At 36.7% G+C, this 16,574-nt stretch overlaps 1 protein-coding gene across 2 annotated transcripts; it reads left to right on the top strand.

Moving 5' to 3' along the window:
* The first annotated feature begins 359 nt into the window (after positions 1-359).
* LOC147393597 (protein HOTHEAD-like) lies at positions 360-6,671 on the top strand. Of its 2 annotated transcripts, XM_086456199.1 has the most exons (5): positions 360-770; positions 1,932-2,573; positions 3,604-4,001; positions 5,809-6,374; positions 6,475-6,671. In XM_086456199.1, exons 1-5 carry the CDS (start codon positions 689-691, stop codon positions 6,527-6,529), a joined length of 1,743 nt encoding a protein of 580 aa, XP_086312325.1. In that variant the 5' UTR covers positions 360-688; the 3' UTR covers positions 6,530-6,671. The 2 variants fall into 2 exon arrangements, with proteins under 2 accessions (XP_086312325.1, XP_086312326.1); XM_086456200.1 differs by lacking the exon at positions 6,475-6,671 and having other exon boundaries at positions 5,809-6,378.
* The last annotated feature ends 9,903 nt before the right edge of the window (positions 6,672-16,574 follow it).

Below are 16,574 nucleotides of genomic sequence, written 5' to 3'. Positions count from 1 at the left end.
CAACCAACTACTACAAAAAGATAGAATTTTTTAAGAGCCCCCACCAGGTCCCATGATCATGAAGGAGTTGAACTACTTCACACAAAAGTAGTTGTATTTCATTAAATCCCCACTTTCTTCTAGTAAGAATCAAACTAAGAAGCACATAACATGATCTGGAAAGCACATGAAGTGATGAACCCTCACTCAATCAAGGATAGAAACAGATATTAGGTGCAAAGTTATTAATTAAATCGCAAGTTTTTCCTCAATTTGTTGGGTCAGATATTGGTAAAAAATAAATAAATATCCAAAAATACTTTTTTCTTACATGTTATAAATATATCAATAGTGTCACTGATGAGCTAACTAGCATCAGTTGCACTCCTTAAAAATTTCCAAAAAAAAATTAGAAAATAAAATTTGAGAAGTTTTAGAGAGGTGTCACGCTTTCTACATTTCTACAAACACCAAAGTGGGTTGAAATCTTTACATGGGTGTGTCTTGATATTGTTAAATTATATGTTTTGAAGTTTGTGTCGCCGATAAATTGAAAAAGGAGTTCTTTGCACCATTGTGACAGTTTTTTTTTTTTTTTTGGTTAGGAGAGTTGGGATTCATGTATATTTAAAGGAGGTTAGGTTGATTTGATTGTAAAAGAAAAGAAAGAAATCAAGATCTTAGAATTGTTTTTGTAGAAAAATTGAAAATGGGTTTTGGGTGGTGGAGATTGGTTGGGGTAGCTTTTGTTGGAATTTTCTTCTTCCATGGTTACTGTTTCTCAGAACAAGGTATCAAGCTATCTCTCTTTCTTCTTCTTCTTCTTAATTAATTTTATTTTTATATTTTATTTTTTTTTGGGTTAGTTTACTTGATTAATCTTCCATGTCATCCGCTCGGTTTTTCATTGTTTGACAATAAAAAAAATAGAAAATTCTTTCTTTTGAATCTTGGGTCTCCAATGCTAAGGAAATTCAGTTTTAAATGTCAAAATTTTTTTTTAATGCTGGAGTGCCCTCAGTGGGGAACATCTTGACGTGATGGTGTGGGCATGCCCATAGATGCATCTACAGACATGCTCATGCCATCATGTCAAGGTGTCCCCTGTGTGTCCCTCACTGAGGTCACTCTAACACGAATCAAAAAATTATGCTTTGATTGGTTCTTTGTTGTTTTTAAATTTGAGTATTTTTTTTTGTTAGTTTCTAGCCACTTGATTTGAGTAATTTTTGAGTTTGCTGATCTAGTGGCAATTAATTAACCAATCAAACTGATTTTTGATGGATTGTCCACTCCATCCAACAAGGGAATGCTCTTCAAGATCCGAGAGACAGGCATCTCAATAACCATCCAACTGGAGATCCTAAATGATGATGTAATTTTCCTAAACATCAAGGGCCTTTGTTAATTATTTTTACAAAAAGATTTTGCAACTATTTTTTTCCTGATCGTGCCCCATTTGTTCGAGAAAAAATGACTCAAAAAACACATTATCTCAGCCAGGTAAACAAAAAAATCCAACACGTAGGGATTTTATACCTAACCCATTGTTACTTACCTTGAGGACTAGCATCAAGTATTGAATCTTATGGTTACATAGTTGGTATTTTGGACAATGTTTCTGAGTTATCTGAGCCTCTTAGAATACCAAACTACTACTTGGGCCTCGTAGAGGGCTTAAGGTGATTTTGAACTCAAGACCTACACTTTTTTAAGACAGGGTTTTAGCCATCTCACCAACCCTTAGATGGTTGGACCATGTCATTTTTCGTGAGATAAAGAATCCGAGCAGAAGAATGATTATGGAGATTCCGGCCTATCATTAACAATTTGAACATATTCGATTTTGGCAATCAATTAAGCAAGATTAAAGAATGATAAATAAAATAAAAATATTTATTACTAAATAAACTAATTTTCTTCCTATATTATATGTGTCATCTTTTCTATAGCTCCAAATTACACCTTCATTCAACAGGGGACATCCGCTCCCGCTGTATCTTACTACGACTACATTGTCATCGGAGGAGGAACCGCGGGTTGTCCTTTGGCCGCAACCCTCTCTCAAAATTATAGTGTCTTGTTAATTGAAAGAGGAGGCTCTCCTTATGGAAACCAAAACATAACCAATTTATCCGCATTTGGCGCTGCCCTCTCGGACCTCTCTCCCACATCGCCCTCACAACGTTTCATCTCCGAGGATGGTGTCATTAACGCTCGAGCGAGGGTATTGGGTGGTGGGAGTTGCTTGAATGCTGGGTTCTACACTCGGGCGAGCACAAAGTATGTGAAGGATTTGGGTTGGAACGGGAACCTTGTTAATCAATCTTATGAATGGGTGGAGAAGATCGTTGCGTTCGAGCCTCCAATGCTGCAATGGCAATCAGCCATCCGAGATGGATTAGTAGAAGTTGGTGTACTGCCTTACAATGGGTATACATTTGATCACATATATGGTACTAAGATCGGTGGGACTATTTTCGATCGAGATGGGCATAGACACACTGCAGCTGATTTGCTCGAGTATGCAAATCCCAAAGGGCTTACCGTTCTTCTCCATTCCCCCGTACATAAGATCTTGTTTCGAACCAAAGGTAAGACTCTCTTGTTTGAAACCATGATTCATAATTAGACAATTTTCACATAAATCATTTTTTCTAACATTTCTTATACCATTAAAGACTTATTTAAAAATTTGGATGGTCAACTTCTCAAATAGTTAGTAATGTTAGAATAGACTAATTTTTGAAGATTATGATCACTATATTAGAACTAGGATTATCAATGAATTCTATTGGACCAGAAATCTGATCTGATAACTTCAGGTATGGATTGAGAATTTGGGTCGGATGACTCAATCTAATAAAATGTGAGAAACTATATGTAAATTATATTATATATGGTATTTAATATACGAAGTTTGTCTAAATTTAGTTATCAAATTGGTTTTGATCCAAGCTAGAACCGGTCTGATAGTTAATGGATCGGGTTTGGTTCCTAATATTGAGATCCCATAAAAGCTGATTTGACATAAAAGTCCAATCCAATGCTTCTTGGACCAGTTCTAGGTCTGATCCAATCCTTATCAGATTGGTCCGAGATCGACCCAATCCAATCTGAGCCTGATCCACTAACAGCCCTAGTAAGGGCAATTCACTTTACAACGAGATTACTACACACATGTACCATTTTCACTGAAAATGTTTATATTACCACACCAACTTCTTTTTATGTGGCACCCAACAATTAAATTAAATTAAATGTAATGTTAGAAGTATAGTTATCCATTTTGTTTTTTTAGATGATATTTCTCATTTCCTCTTTTGGGCTTTTACTCGGGCGAGAAAACCTCATCAAACTCTAAAGAAACTAGTTTTGAGTGTGTGAGTGGTTGAGGAAGAAATGGAAGATGAGTTGCTCCCTTTGTCTTCTTCTTCTTCATCCTCTTAATCTTTTTTTTGTTTTTGTTTTTGTCAAATATGTATATTAAACATGTAGTATATAATTTCATAAATTGGTGTCATTAACAAAAGTTGGTGTGGCAATATAAAATCTCTTCATTAATAGCAATATGCATGACTTATCTTCATCATAGTTACCACTAAACATGGTATAATTATATAGGAAAACTAAGGCCAGTAGCCCATGGTGTGATTTTCACTGATGCATCGGGTGTCAAGCATAGAGCCTACTTAAAGAAAGGATCGAAGAACGAGATCATCCTATCCGCGGGTGCCCTCGGAAGCCCTCAGATGTTGATGTTGAGCGGTGTGGGGCCAGCCGAACACCTTCGATCCCACAACATTAAGGTGGTGTTGGACCAACCCATGGTTGGCCAAGGAATGTCAGATAACCCCATGAATGCCATATATGTACCATCCCCTATCGATGTTGAGGTCTCACTCATACAAGTAGTTGGTATCACTCAGTTTGAAAGCTACATTGAAGCTGCAAGTGGCGCCAATTTTGCTGGTCCGTCAGCACAAGGCCCTTCAAGAAACTTTGGGATGTTCTCTCCTCAGGTTCTAAGCTTAAATTTTATTTCTCTTTACATATTAGTTTGCACCTATGGGACACAAACGCTACCACACATGCTAATAACATGGTGCCCGGCCAACATAATTTTTTTTATTTATTTATATAAAAAAAAGTCTATTGCCACACCAACTTTTACTTACAACACACAAATCCTTTTGGATTCTTACTACCGACTCGATCAATAGCTACTTTCCATGCAGGCATTAGTTCATTTCGAGATGATACCACTTCAGTAAGGTTTATATGTATAATAAAACATGGATTTTGTTAACATGTTAAGCTGCATTAAAGACATCTTGGAAACTGTATTTCCTACCAAAAATGCCAGCAAAACATTTTTTATATACCAAAAATAACCTCAACTACTACACTACATTGCATTGACGACGTGGCAACCACTATGTGAAAAAGGGGTAAATTCGATAGGATTCTTTCAACATTACGTGAAAAAGGGCTAAATTAGCATTGAATATATCCCTTTTTTTCACGTAGTGAGCATGCACATAACCGTAGATTTTTGTCGTTATATCTCGAGAAGAAAAACCTATGGTTATCTACACACTGCCACATCAATGCATTGTTGTAGAAAGTCACTCTAGAATGGCACCAATGTTTATTACCCCTCCCCTCCAAGAGAGATTCAGATTCAATCTCGTATGCACTCTAGGATAAGTTTCAACTTTATTGCCCCCTATTCAAGAATGATCCTCAAACTTTGTTGTCTTTTCTCTTCTACCCCTCTTTTCAAGAACACTCATTCAATTATATATATTATCTTTCCTATGGTTATCTACATGCTAATGTAGATTTTTGTCGTTATATCTTGAGGAAAAAAAACCTATGGTTATTTACACACTATCACGTCAGTGCAGTGTTGTAGGGAGTCATTCTGGAATGGCACCAATGTTTACTACCCCCTCCCCTCCCCAAGAGGGATTGGGATTCAATCTCGCATGCATCTCTAGGATAAGTTTCAACTTTATTGCCCCCTATCCAAGAACGACCCTCCAACTTTGTTGTCTTTCCTCTTCTACTCCTCTTTCCAAAAATTAGATGAGAACTTTTAGGGTTTATAAAAGTGACTCTAGAGGTTATAGGAACATTTGAAAAATCAACTTATAAAAATAATTTCTAACAATAGAGAGAACCTAGAAACAATTCAGGGTATTTTAGTTATTGACCCAAAAAAATTGTACTTTTTAAGCCTAAAATCCAAGTATCATAAGTAATCAAAATGCAAGTTCGGACAACTTTTATCTTTTAACCAGCTTTATCTTTGCGGGAATCTGAAAGTTTAGTTCCTATCAAACATGCACTATGTGAAAACTGAAAAATTCTACATGAAAATTCGCCGGGCTAAGACCCATGAATTTTAGAAATCAAAATTCGACGGTGTAGGACCATCATAATTTGTGATGTTCCCTAGATTTGATGGCCTAAAGCCGTTGAATTTCTCTCACCTTTTATTAATTTGACGGTTTCGACCTGTCGGAAGAAAAATTCAATAATGAAATATTTGACGTCATGGTCCATCAAATTTTACAAAATTCGACGGTCTTGAGCCGTCAAGTATGAGTTTTTTTTTCACGTTGTGATGCTTTTGACTTCGGAAAGATTTATTGATGAAAGGAAAACTAAAACCCGCCCCAATACATTTAACAAACAAAACCTTTATTATTATAGGACAATCCATTTAGTCGCCAATCAACTCAACCCAAGCAATGGGTTTGAGACCGAGCTGAATCTGGAGTTTTAGTACAAATGTATGTATAATTTGGGTCTGTTTTGTAGATTGGTCAACTCTCCACAGTGCCTCCTAAACAAAGAACCCCAGAAGCCATAGCTAAAGCTGTAGAAGCAATGAACAGTCTTGATAGAGCAGCTTTCAGAGGAGGATTTCTTCTTGAGAAGATCATGGGTCCTCTCTCAACGGGTCATCTGGAGCTCCGGAACCGAAACCCAAACGATAACCCAAATGTCACTTTCAACTACTTCAAAGAACCCGAAGACTTACAAAGATGTGTCAATGGGCTTACATTGATCGAGAAAGTGATCGAATCCAAGTCATTTGAGAAGTTTCGATATCCTTACCTCTCATTGCAATTACTCCTCAACATGACTGCGAATTCACCAGTGAACTTAATACCCAAACATGACAACGATTCGACATCGTTAGAACAGTTTTGCAAGGACACTGTGATGACTATATGGCACTATCATGGAGGTTGTCAAGTGGGTCGGGTCGTGGATCAAGACTACAAGGTTCTTGGTGTGGATGCACTTCGGGTTATCGATGGGTCCACTTTTATTTACTCCCCTGGTACAAATCCTCAAGCCACTGTTATGATGCTTGGAAGGTAACATATATAAATATATCATCACCATCAAATGTTGTTAATTGTTTATGATATTTGTGTTGATTGGTAGTGGGACCATTGTTTGAAATTGGTGATGCAGGTATATGGGCGTCAAGATTCTCACTGAAAGGCTTAGATCAGATGGATCAACATAGAGAAGGATCATTATAACATATTTGATATAAATAGAGATAGATAGGGAGAGAGTTTTTCAGGCTTTAAAGACTACTATGTATTATTTAGATGCACATTTAAGTTTGTTATAAAATAATATATGTTTCTCTCTGAAGTGCTTAATATGTGGAGGAATGAATAATCTCACTTTCTCTCATTTAATGTACCTATTTGTATTTCAACCCTAAAAGGAAAATGCTGGAATGACACAGAGTATTTACTGCGATTCTCACAAATCTGACGTGGGATGTGCACATAACCATAGATGTGTTTCATCGTGATACGAGTAAAAACCATCTACGGCTATGCATGCAGCTTTTGTGAAGAGTTTACTATGGTTTAACTCTGACGGTTAAGTTAGTGGCAGATGAAAGAAATAAGGAGGAAAAAGTTGTATACAAGTGGAAAAGATGATGAATAGTAGAGTTTTGTGGATATGAGATTTAATATTCTAAACACTCTCTTAGTCTTTGAGAGGGGTTTTTATAAATATTTTTCCTTGGACAAATGTCACCACATAATGGGAATGGGTTGCGGTTATGAACTTATAATCTGATGATCGAGTCAATTCCATGATTATAAGTTTATTCCATACCGGACCAGACCGAATAGGGTTATGTAATTGGTCCAAGTGGGCTTTGAGCTGGTTAGGCACTACTTACTCTCCTTTTGGCTGTTATGTTGCACCTCATTAACGCACACTTTAGCTCTTTTTTGGGTTTTTGGAGGGATCCAAGACACCACTACCTAAATAATTCATGTAGAGGCTAAGCAATCAACAACTTGATTGCTTTCCCTAAAACAGAAGCTGAATTAGATCTTTTGGAATTGAGTTGCTCTAGTCTTGATGGCCTTAACCAGTTTTTCTTCTCTCCAAGGCACTTTGCGTATCTCGTTGATGCATTCGATAGCCATCTTGGAGTTAGCTCTGACCTTCAGGGAGGTTATGTTTAAGTTGGTTGCCATTGTCATTCACTTCAAAATAGCTTGTAGTTCATGGAATAAAACCCACTTCCCTTGGGTATTCTCCGCGAAGGCCCCAATAGTTTTTCCTTGCTGTTTCTTATTATGGTTCCTTCTCCTCCAACCATAAAGGACCTATTCGAGTTCAGCATATGGAAACTCTATGGGGGTTTGTCCCATTTATATCTTACGAGCACTCTCAACTAGAACCTTGGGTCCAGGTTTCTTTAGGCCATAAAGGCTCTTGTCGAGGCATTGTTGACAGAGCTGGTTTCCATGCCTTGGATTCTGAGCTGGACATTACGCACAAGGAAACACTCTAGTAAGTCAGGAGGAGGTAACCATTCTTGAACATGCACGTGCTTATTTCTAGCCATAAGTGGTGGATGAATGCATTGAAGGCCATTTTTTTAAACTAAGGAACTCAGAGTTATTCCCTTGGTGTTGTTGCACCACCAGTCCACTTCGGTCTTCCAATCCATTTTAGCATGGTTGATGTTTGATCTTCTAAGCAATCTCTTCCATAGGTCGTAGGAGAATTCGCAGCTTAGAAATAGGCATTCTTCATTTTCGAAAGCATGTATGCAGAAACAACAACTTGGTTGCAGGATGACACCCCTTTCCATCAGCTTGTCCCGAGTCTTGAGCCCTTTGTGGTGCGCCATGCAGCCAAGAGGTTGCACTATGGTGCTTAATATTTATTTGGGAACAAGAGAAGGCTGTGCCATCTAGCATGGGGATTGGGGGTGTTGTAAGGCCTTTGTAGAGAGTCTTTAGGGTGAAGGTTCCTTTATAGTTTGGCATCCATATTATTTTGTATCATCTTATCAGACTGCTCACCTTGGCCTCGCTGTGAATCCTTGATTCGAATAAAGCCTCGTGCTGGAGGTTGTTCATCAGCACTCTTTCATAGGTCAATGGACCATGCCAAACATAAGTGTTTTTCCCATCCCCTGTTCTATGTGTCACGTAACTTTGGATTGCTTCCTTGATTTGTAAGAATTTCCTCCACATCCAAGAAGCATCTGAAGGAATTGAAATGTTTCAGAAGTGGCCTCCTTTTATGAAGTTTTTTTGAATCCAGGTCACCTGTATGTTGCTTCTTTACGAGGCAATGTCCCAGATCTGTTTGGCTATCCCTGCTCTGTTTTGGAGTTCCAAGTCATGAAACACCCCAACCCACCTTCCTTCCTATATCTGGAAATTCTCTTCCAACTAATATAATGCATTTTGTTGCTCATGTTTGGGCATGCCCACATGAATCTAGATCAAATCCTCTTTATCCCCTTCAACACTTTCTTCCCAGCATCAACACACTAGTCCAATAAACATGCGTGCTGTTAACAATCAATTTTATTAGCTCCATACGCTCTGCCAAGGATAGAAACCTTGCCTTACAGGGCTTGATTTTGTTGGTTAGCTTGGTAATCAGCATTTGTCAATTGACAAATTTGAGTCTTGAGGGCGGGTGGATTTAGACTGGGGGCTATGGGGGCACTTGCCCCCACAAGAGTTTTCAAATTCTATGGATTAATGTGCTATTGTGACAGGTTTTAACGGTGGATAAAGATATCTGTCACTATTGTCCCCACACATTTTTTTTCCACTCTTAGTTGCCCCCACAACTATTATTTTCAATCTTAATTGTCCCCATAAATTTTTTTCTACTCTTGGCTGCCTCCACATGAGCAAAACCCTGGCTCCGCCCCTGCTTGAGGAAATGAGAGGAAGGCCCCCTTCTGTGATCTGCAAAGACCTGGAAAATTTTCCTCTTTTCACTATCCCTTATCCCAGAGATATATTGCTTTTGTTCACATTCATCTCAAGGCTAGAAACCTTGCCAAATCATGTCAGTGCTTCCTTGACTGCATAAGCTGAGAAAAGGGTGGTTTTGAAGAAGATCATTAGATCATCAATAATGATCAAGTGGTTAATCTCAGAGTTCTTGTACCTTGTCATTGGCTCCAATTTGCCCTTTTTGGTAAGACCCATAAGTTTTGCAAAGAGCAATCCCATTACAAGCACGGACATATAGGGGATAAAGGGTCTCCTTGCGGAATACCTCTTTTGCCAGCAAAATAGCTTTTGAGGCTATCGTTAAGGAAAACAGAGAACATGGGTGAGAATATACACCTGCAAATCCAAGCAATGAAGGCATCCAAAAAGTTCATCTTCTCAAAGTAGTGGATAATCACTTCCCAAGCAACAGTCATAGGCCTTCCCTAGGTCCACTTTAGCAACACATCTAGGGGTCCCTTGTCACTTTGGAAGTTTTTAACAAGCTTGTGGGACAGCATGATGTTATCTCTAATGGACCTTCTTTTGATAAATGGAGATTGGAAAGGGCTAACCAATTCATTCAAGGTGCCTCTGCACTTGTTGGCTTTGATTTTTGAGATGTATTTGTAAAGGACATTGCAACAAGCAATGGGTCTGAATTCTTCTATCGAGCTTGGTTTATTAGCTTTAGGCACAAGGGTTATGGCTGTAACACTCATTTCACTCACAAGTTTCACTTTTTGGAAGTAACCCTGAATAGTTACCACCACGTCATTCTTGATGATGTTCCATGTCTTTTGGTAAAAGGTATCTGTGAAGCCATCTGGGCCTGGCGCCTTATCTCTATCCACTGTGGTCTTGTAATGAGTTAATCATGTTTCTGACTTGTGGAAGAAATATGTGTTTGAGTCTCTAAGTTTTAGCCAGTTGATTCTAGATTGTTGTCCGATGGCTGATTTTTCTCTCTTGGCCACTTCATAATAAACTTGAGCTATCCTTTTTTACTTTAGCTGTGAGCTCCCTATTCAGAGGTTATTCTTGAATGGCTCTTTGGACCTTTTCCAACTATTCGAAGATACGTTCAAAGATCTTCTTGTTCTCTCCAAAGAGCTGAGAACTCCAAGCTTTTAACATTGATTTCAACTTCTTCAACTTTAAGACAACTTTGTACACAAGGTTCCCTTTCACAGGTTCATCCCAGTTGGATTTTACCACATCAAGGAAGTTCTTGTTTTCAGCCTAGAAAATGAAAAATCTAAAGGGTCTCACCTAATGGCATTGTCTTTTCCCAATGTTATAAACTTAGGACTGTGGTCTGAGATCCTTGGGGGTGGAACTCTGCCTCAAAGCAATTGAAGGTTTCGATCCAATTGAAGTTGGATAACACTCTCTTAAGCTTAGATACAATTCTTCTATCATCCTACTTACTACATCAAGTTAGATTGCAGCCTTTGGCTTTCATGTCCATTAAGCTAGTCTTCTGCAAGCTCTCGACAAGGTCTTTCACATTAGCAGTGATGACTATTCTGCCTCCAATCTTTTACCTTATTGAAGAGATAGTATTGAAGTCTCCCATCACCAGTCAAGGGAGATCTGTATAAGGCAATAATGCATTCAAGCTCCTTCTAAACTCTTTTTATTTCTTGTCTCACATTTAACTTATAGACATACGATTTTATTTTCGAAGATCTCTCCTACTTAGGTTTGGAGTCGTCACCATTCTTTTTTAGAAAAAGGTATGAATGATCACCCGGGAAGTACTTTTTAAGAAAATCATTTTTTTTTGTTAGTGACTCTCTTATGGATAAGGTTCATTGGTCCATCCTAAATTTAGGTAAGAGGGTTCATATTAGGGAGTAAGGAAGGTGTTAGGTACCCTACTCCCTCCACTATTGGTGGTTATCTCGAATTCAATTAACTTGAAAATGAAGATAAAAAAAGGTTGAAAAATCGGTTTGTAACCTCGAGTACGAGGGACTTTGATTTCGGTTTAAACCAAAAAGAGCTTCTTTATTATGGAAAGGGGTCCTTCTATAGTCCATACCTTTAAACTAGTTTAAAAAATATAAACTTTTTTAATCGAGGGCCCATTTCCATAGGAAAAGGGCTCAAGGCCTTAGTCTCAAATTTTTGTGGTATGTGCATTAGTGTAAGAATTTTAGAAACATTTTGTTTTGAAAAGATTTTCAACCTCTACCCTTTCGACTGAGTCAGATCCCAATCTACCAGAGGAAGATGAGGTTTTTTTATCCTATCTTAAGGCTAATAGAATAATAAAATAAAAGAGACATGGAAGAGTTAAAGAGGGGAAGATTTTTCTTTTTCTTCATTCACACCCTACCTTGTTGTTCTTATTCTTAGATATTTCTTTTTGATCTCCAATTGATGAGCCTTGATTTTAGTCTTGATGTGTTAGAGGTGTAAAATTTTTAGTGGTTGGTAGATGTGAGTATGGTGATTGTGAGAGTGGGGAGAATTAAGAGTTAAATGAGTTGATAGAGAATTGAGGGAGTTGAGACTTAATAAGGGGGTTCAATTTTTTTTTTCTCGAAGGGTATTGTGTTGAGAATGGAGAATTTTATAAGATTTTAGAGGTAACTTTTAAGGGTAAAATAGGATGAAATGGTGAAAAGAGATAGAATGGTATGAGCTTTGTGAGAGGGGGTGTGTGTAAATAGAAGGTGGTGGAAGGGGTGTAAATGGGTTATTTGTGACCTAAATGGATTGGATCCTTCAACCCAATTGAGTTGAGTGTTCAATGATTTAAGCGAAGTGGATTTTGGTTAGAAGAATGGGATGTGTAAGAGATTGGTTATAGATTTTTTAAAAGGGTGGAGGATGTAATGACATGTGTCCAAAAGGTGTTAGGTGAGTTGATTAGAGAGAAGGGGTGTGGGTTGATAAAATGATAGAGGTAGGTTATAACATGGGTATGGGTTGATTTACTTTTTGAGGGTGGTAATGGGGTTTATTAGAAGAATTAGGGAAGAGGGTTGTGGTGGTGACATGTGTCCAAATGTGATCATCTTTGGTAATTGGTTATGATTATTGGGTTGAGATTTGGGCTTGGGATAATGGTTGGATTTTGAGTTTAATAGACTTAGTTTTGGGTTGTATGTGTATGGGGTTGGGTTTTAAATCTAATGGGCTTGGGTGGTGGGTTGAGTATGTATTTGGGTTAGGATTGGGTTGAGGGGTGTGTGATGATGATTTAAGAAATGGTGGGTTCTAACCTATGGGCCAAGCAAAAGGGGGGCCTTAAACTATTTATTGAAAAGATGAGTGAATTTTTGGAGGGTTTGTACCTTGGGGCCCATTCCAATTTTTGTGGACTGTTGCACTTTGCATGGAGGGTCCATCCAAATTCGGATGTCTACATAACTCATAGACGATAGTCAGCAAAAATTGTACTCATTCTTTATACTTCCCTTGCATGGTGACCATCTGGACAAATTTAAATACCAAGTCCAGGTTTACCCTACTACTGTTCCACCACACCCAGGTCCTATCCTTCAATGTACTCTTGAGCTTGATTTGAAGGGTTTCAACTTATTTAATGTTAGGAGTTGGTAAGATATCTTATTATGAGGGTGAATGTGTTTGTGTGTCTGTGTGTGTGTGGGTGTGAGAGAGTTGATATTGATGAGCTCAACTTTCCTTAGTGTTTTATCCCATTATTCTGGTCAAATAAGTCTAGTTGACATAGCTTTTTAAGTTGATTGGGTTGGGATTTTTCACGTAATTTAACTAAATTAGATGGATTTGGACATTTACCTTAAATTGGAGGTAATGAACTCTTTGGGCTTTTTCTTACTCCACGTGAGTCAGGGTTGGAGTTAGGGTCTGAGGTACTTACACTTCGTCCGTTGCGGAGTTCCTTTTCAACTGTACAGTTATCTATGCAGTTTTCAAGTGCAAATTTGGTCAAGGGTGTGAAAGGTGCCTCAACCTATGTTGCCCTAATGCTCTTTGATTAGCTAAGATTGGTGGTTTGGACAATGCCCATCGTTAGGGCTCTTTATCCCCTTATTGTCCACATGCTCAGGCTCAGATTAAGCATGTGGATATTTTGACAATCATAAAGGCTCATGTCATTATCCCTACAGGGGAAAAATGGTCGGAATCCACACATGTATAGTGTGGTCCACTAGGGAAAAGTGTTACCAATGCGACTAAGAAGGGTAACAAAAGTAAGGTGCCTAAACCTAAACTTTTTGTACTTAGCCTAAAGTTTTAATGCCATTAAGTTTGGCATCATTAATTTGGGAAAAGGTGGTTGAGCCTAAACTTTTGTTACCACAAGTGCTTTTGTTGTATTAATTAATTAGATGTTCCTTTTTTTTTTTTTTTTTTTAACTATTTATTATAATGAGAGAAGGCCAAGTGCTTTGACACCAAAATTTGGAAGACCTAAAATGCCCCACATTTGCTTTTCTTTTTATTATCAAGGTCATTTGCGTAAAAATCAAGAATTACAATCTCACAATTGTTATAATTACAATAGTTTTCTAAACTACACAAACACGTTAGTCATGTTACAACAACAAAAAAATCTCTTATAATTCCACAATCCTTTTATTATGCTATCTTATAAAATCCCTTAGTTAATAGTTTAAATTACAAAAAAAAACCTTTACAATCTCCCGATCACTTTAACCAAGTAAATTTTCACAAATTATAGAAATATCATTTTATTAAGTTATCTTCAAAATCATCTTAATTAATTTGATAAATTATAATAGGATACTTACAACTATACAATATACTTTGGGGGGTTGTGTTTTATTATATAGTCTGGTAGGATTTGAACTCAGGTCTCTGGTATCATCAGCCAAAGACTTTACCAACCAAGCTAGCTGGCACCTGCACCATTTTCCAAGATTACCCTTCAACTTTATTGTCTTTATTCTTTTCCCTCATTTTTAATAATACCTCTCCAAGTCAATTATTTTTTTCTCTTTTACTTCCTTAACATAAAAGACAAACATACTCCGCCAACTACATTATTTTTTACTCTTTTACCCCCTCACCCCAAAGAGGATGTTTGTGCCTACTATAGCACAGACAAATAGGGACGGACATCCTCTAGTGATAAAATATAACATAAATTTAAATTATTCATTCAATTTTTTTTTTTAATAATTGATCCTACATAAATCATAATTTTTTTTAATACATGTGCCTTTGCAAATGCCACTTACTAGTCCATAGTCACAAAGTCGGAGTATGAGTTTACATCGACAAGGGAAAACTTTGGAAACAACATTGAAAACGGGAAAAAACAATAGAAATAAAAGATAAAAAAATGTTAAAAGTAGCTTAGTTATTTATCTCTTTTTTAGTTTAACTATCTCTTAAATCTCTATTAAATGGAAACGACGAATTCATTAACACGTAATTAAGAGACTTGTTGGTACAAAACTTTAAGAAGCAACAAAATTAAGGTCTTTGTTTATAAAAGAGCTTTCAAATTTGATTTGATAGTTCTTAAATAGGATTTCCTCATCATTATTGCCATTGTTGTCGATGCGTCTACATCCTATCTATCATAATTATTAAAGTTGGCAACATGATTTCCATCTCCAAGTTTAACTATCATAAATAATATCTTCAATCAAATAAAATTACAAAGTAATGCTTAAAAATTGTTGCAGTGAGATTGGACTGAGGTCCATTAAAAATTTCATTTTCTATTCTTAAGTAACATCCATTAGATGATTATGCAGATCCTAAGGTTAATTACAATATTAAAACATAAGTACCATGATAGAAGGGATAGATTGGGGAATGATTTGAGAATTTGACTAAAAAACCTGGTAAGTTGATGTTACTCGATTTTGGGTCTGGGGCAAGCTTAATTGGATTTGGGTTATAACAATATTAACCTGTCTAACACGATTATTAAATGGGTCAAGTTTGGGTTAAGGATTTCAACCCTTTTGACCTGTTTTGGCACATTTAGTTATTCTACTTTTAACATGTCATTTTAAATCATGAAACAAAAGAGATATCTCAAATATTAACAATTATTTAATGATTTTCTAAATTATCCATTTTTTTTCTAGAATTTCATTAAAAAAAGTTATTATACATTTTTTTTCAAATTTTATAAAATATAGAGGGAACATTAAGATATTTTTCAAATGATTAATGGTTAAGTTTTTAATTTGGGAAAGAAAAGAAAACACTTTCCTTACCATGCTATCTTTTATTATTTATATTTATATATTTTAATCTGAGTTTTTCAATGAAATTTGGAGGCCAATAGTGTTTGCTTTCCAAAATGACTACTCACATGGGTAATGAAACTTAATTTATGTTGGTAGATATTGTTTTATGGTTGTGTGACTTTAATAAATGTGTTGGGTTGGGCCAGGTTACCCATTTAATAAATGTGTTGGGTTTGGATTTAAGTTTTTGACACGATTATTAAATGGATCAATTTTTGGTTTGGTAAATTTTCATAATTTCCTTACCTCAACATGACATGGCCTAGCCATTGCCACCCCTAATTAAATTACTAACTATTCTTGACTAACTTATATTTTTGAATAATAATGGTTTCTTTATGAAAATTTTAATTTGATGGGAGTTCAAAAAGTAGGGTACCATAGTGAAAGTACATGTGGACCCGAAAACGATACCAAAGCAAAAAACACCACTCTGTACCGGTCAAGGTGGTTGAGCCTAAACTTTCGACACCATCAAGTCTATGTGGTTTTGACGTATTAATTACAATTAATGGTGAGTATGACATAATTGGTAGCTATAGAGTATTTGTTTGAACTCCAACAGGCCATGACCACATAGACACCTAATATTATTATAGGAACGGAACACCGTTTTGGTCGTGATCTAGAACGGTGTCCTGTTCCTAATCAAGGTCAGGTGGCACCCCATTTTATGCCACGTGGCATTTTGAGGACTCATTGACTGTATGGATATGTGGTCCATCCCTTAGTGAACCTATGTAGCAAAAATCATCATGTTTGATAATTTATATCCACTAGATCTAAACTCTTGAAAAAGAGTTTAAATCCAACAATTAGAAATCATTTTTAAGACAATGCTATTATCAATAGATGTGCATCACCAATCAAACTGATCTTAGTGTGTAGATTCACTATGGGATTGACCAAATATTCATATGGTCAGCGGTCACCATTCCGGATCCCTACTCATATATATCTATTTTGGGAAATAAAACCTTTCAATAAGATGTTTCATGCATTTGTCCTTAAATGATTTTTCCGCGCATGGCTGCTCAAATTTCTACAATGCAAA

This window comes from Akebia trifoliata, chromosome 10, assembly GCF_017979445.1.
Source record: "Akebia trifoliata isolate Shusen 1 chromosome 10, ASM1797944v1, whole genome shotgun sequence".
Taxonomy (NCBI): domain Eukaryota; kingdom Viridiplantae; phylum Streptophyta; class Magnoliopsida; order Ranunculales; family Lardizabalaceae; genus Akebia; species Akebia trifoliata.
Note: the sequence above shows the minus strand (reverse complement) of the source record. Positions and strands in the feature narration are given on the sequence as shown.

Excerpts from the sequence above, each read along its gene's own strand:
- LOC147393597 (XM_086456199.1), top strand. The coding sequence starts at position 689 with ATGGGTTTTGGGTGGTGGAGATTGGTTGGGGTAGCTTTTGTTGGAATT. Across the intron at positions 2,574-3,603 it reads GATCTTGTTTCGAACCAAAG|GAAAACTAAGGCCAGTAGCC; the intron begins GTAAGACTCTCT and ends ATAATTATATAG. Across the intron at positions 6,375-6,474 it reads ACTGTTATGATGCTTGGAAG|GTATATGGGCGTCAAGATTC; the intron begins GTAACATATATA and ends TTGGTGATGCAG.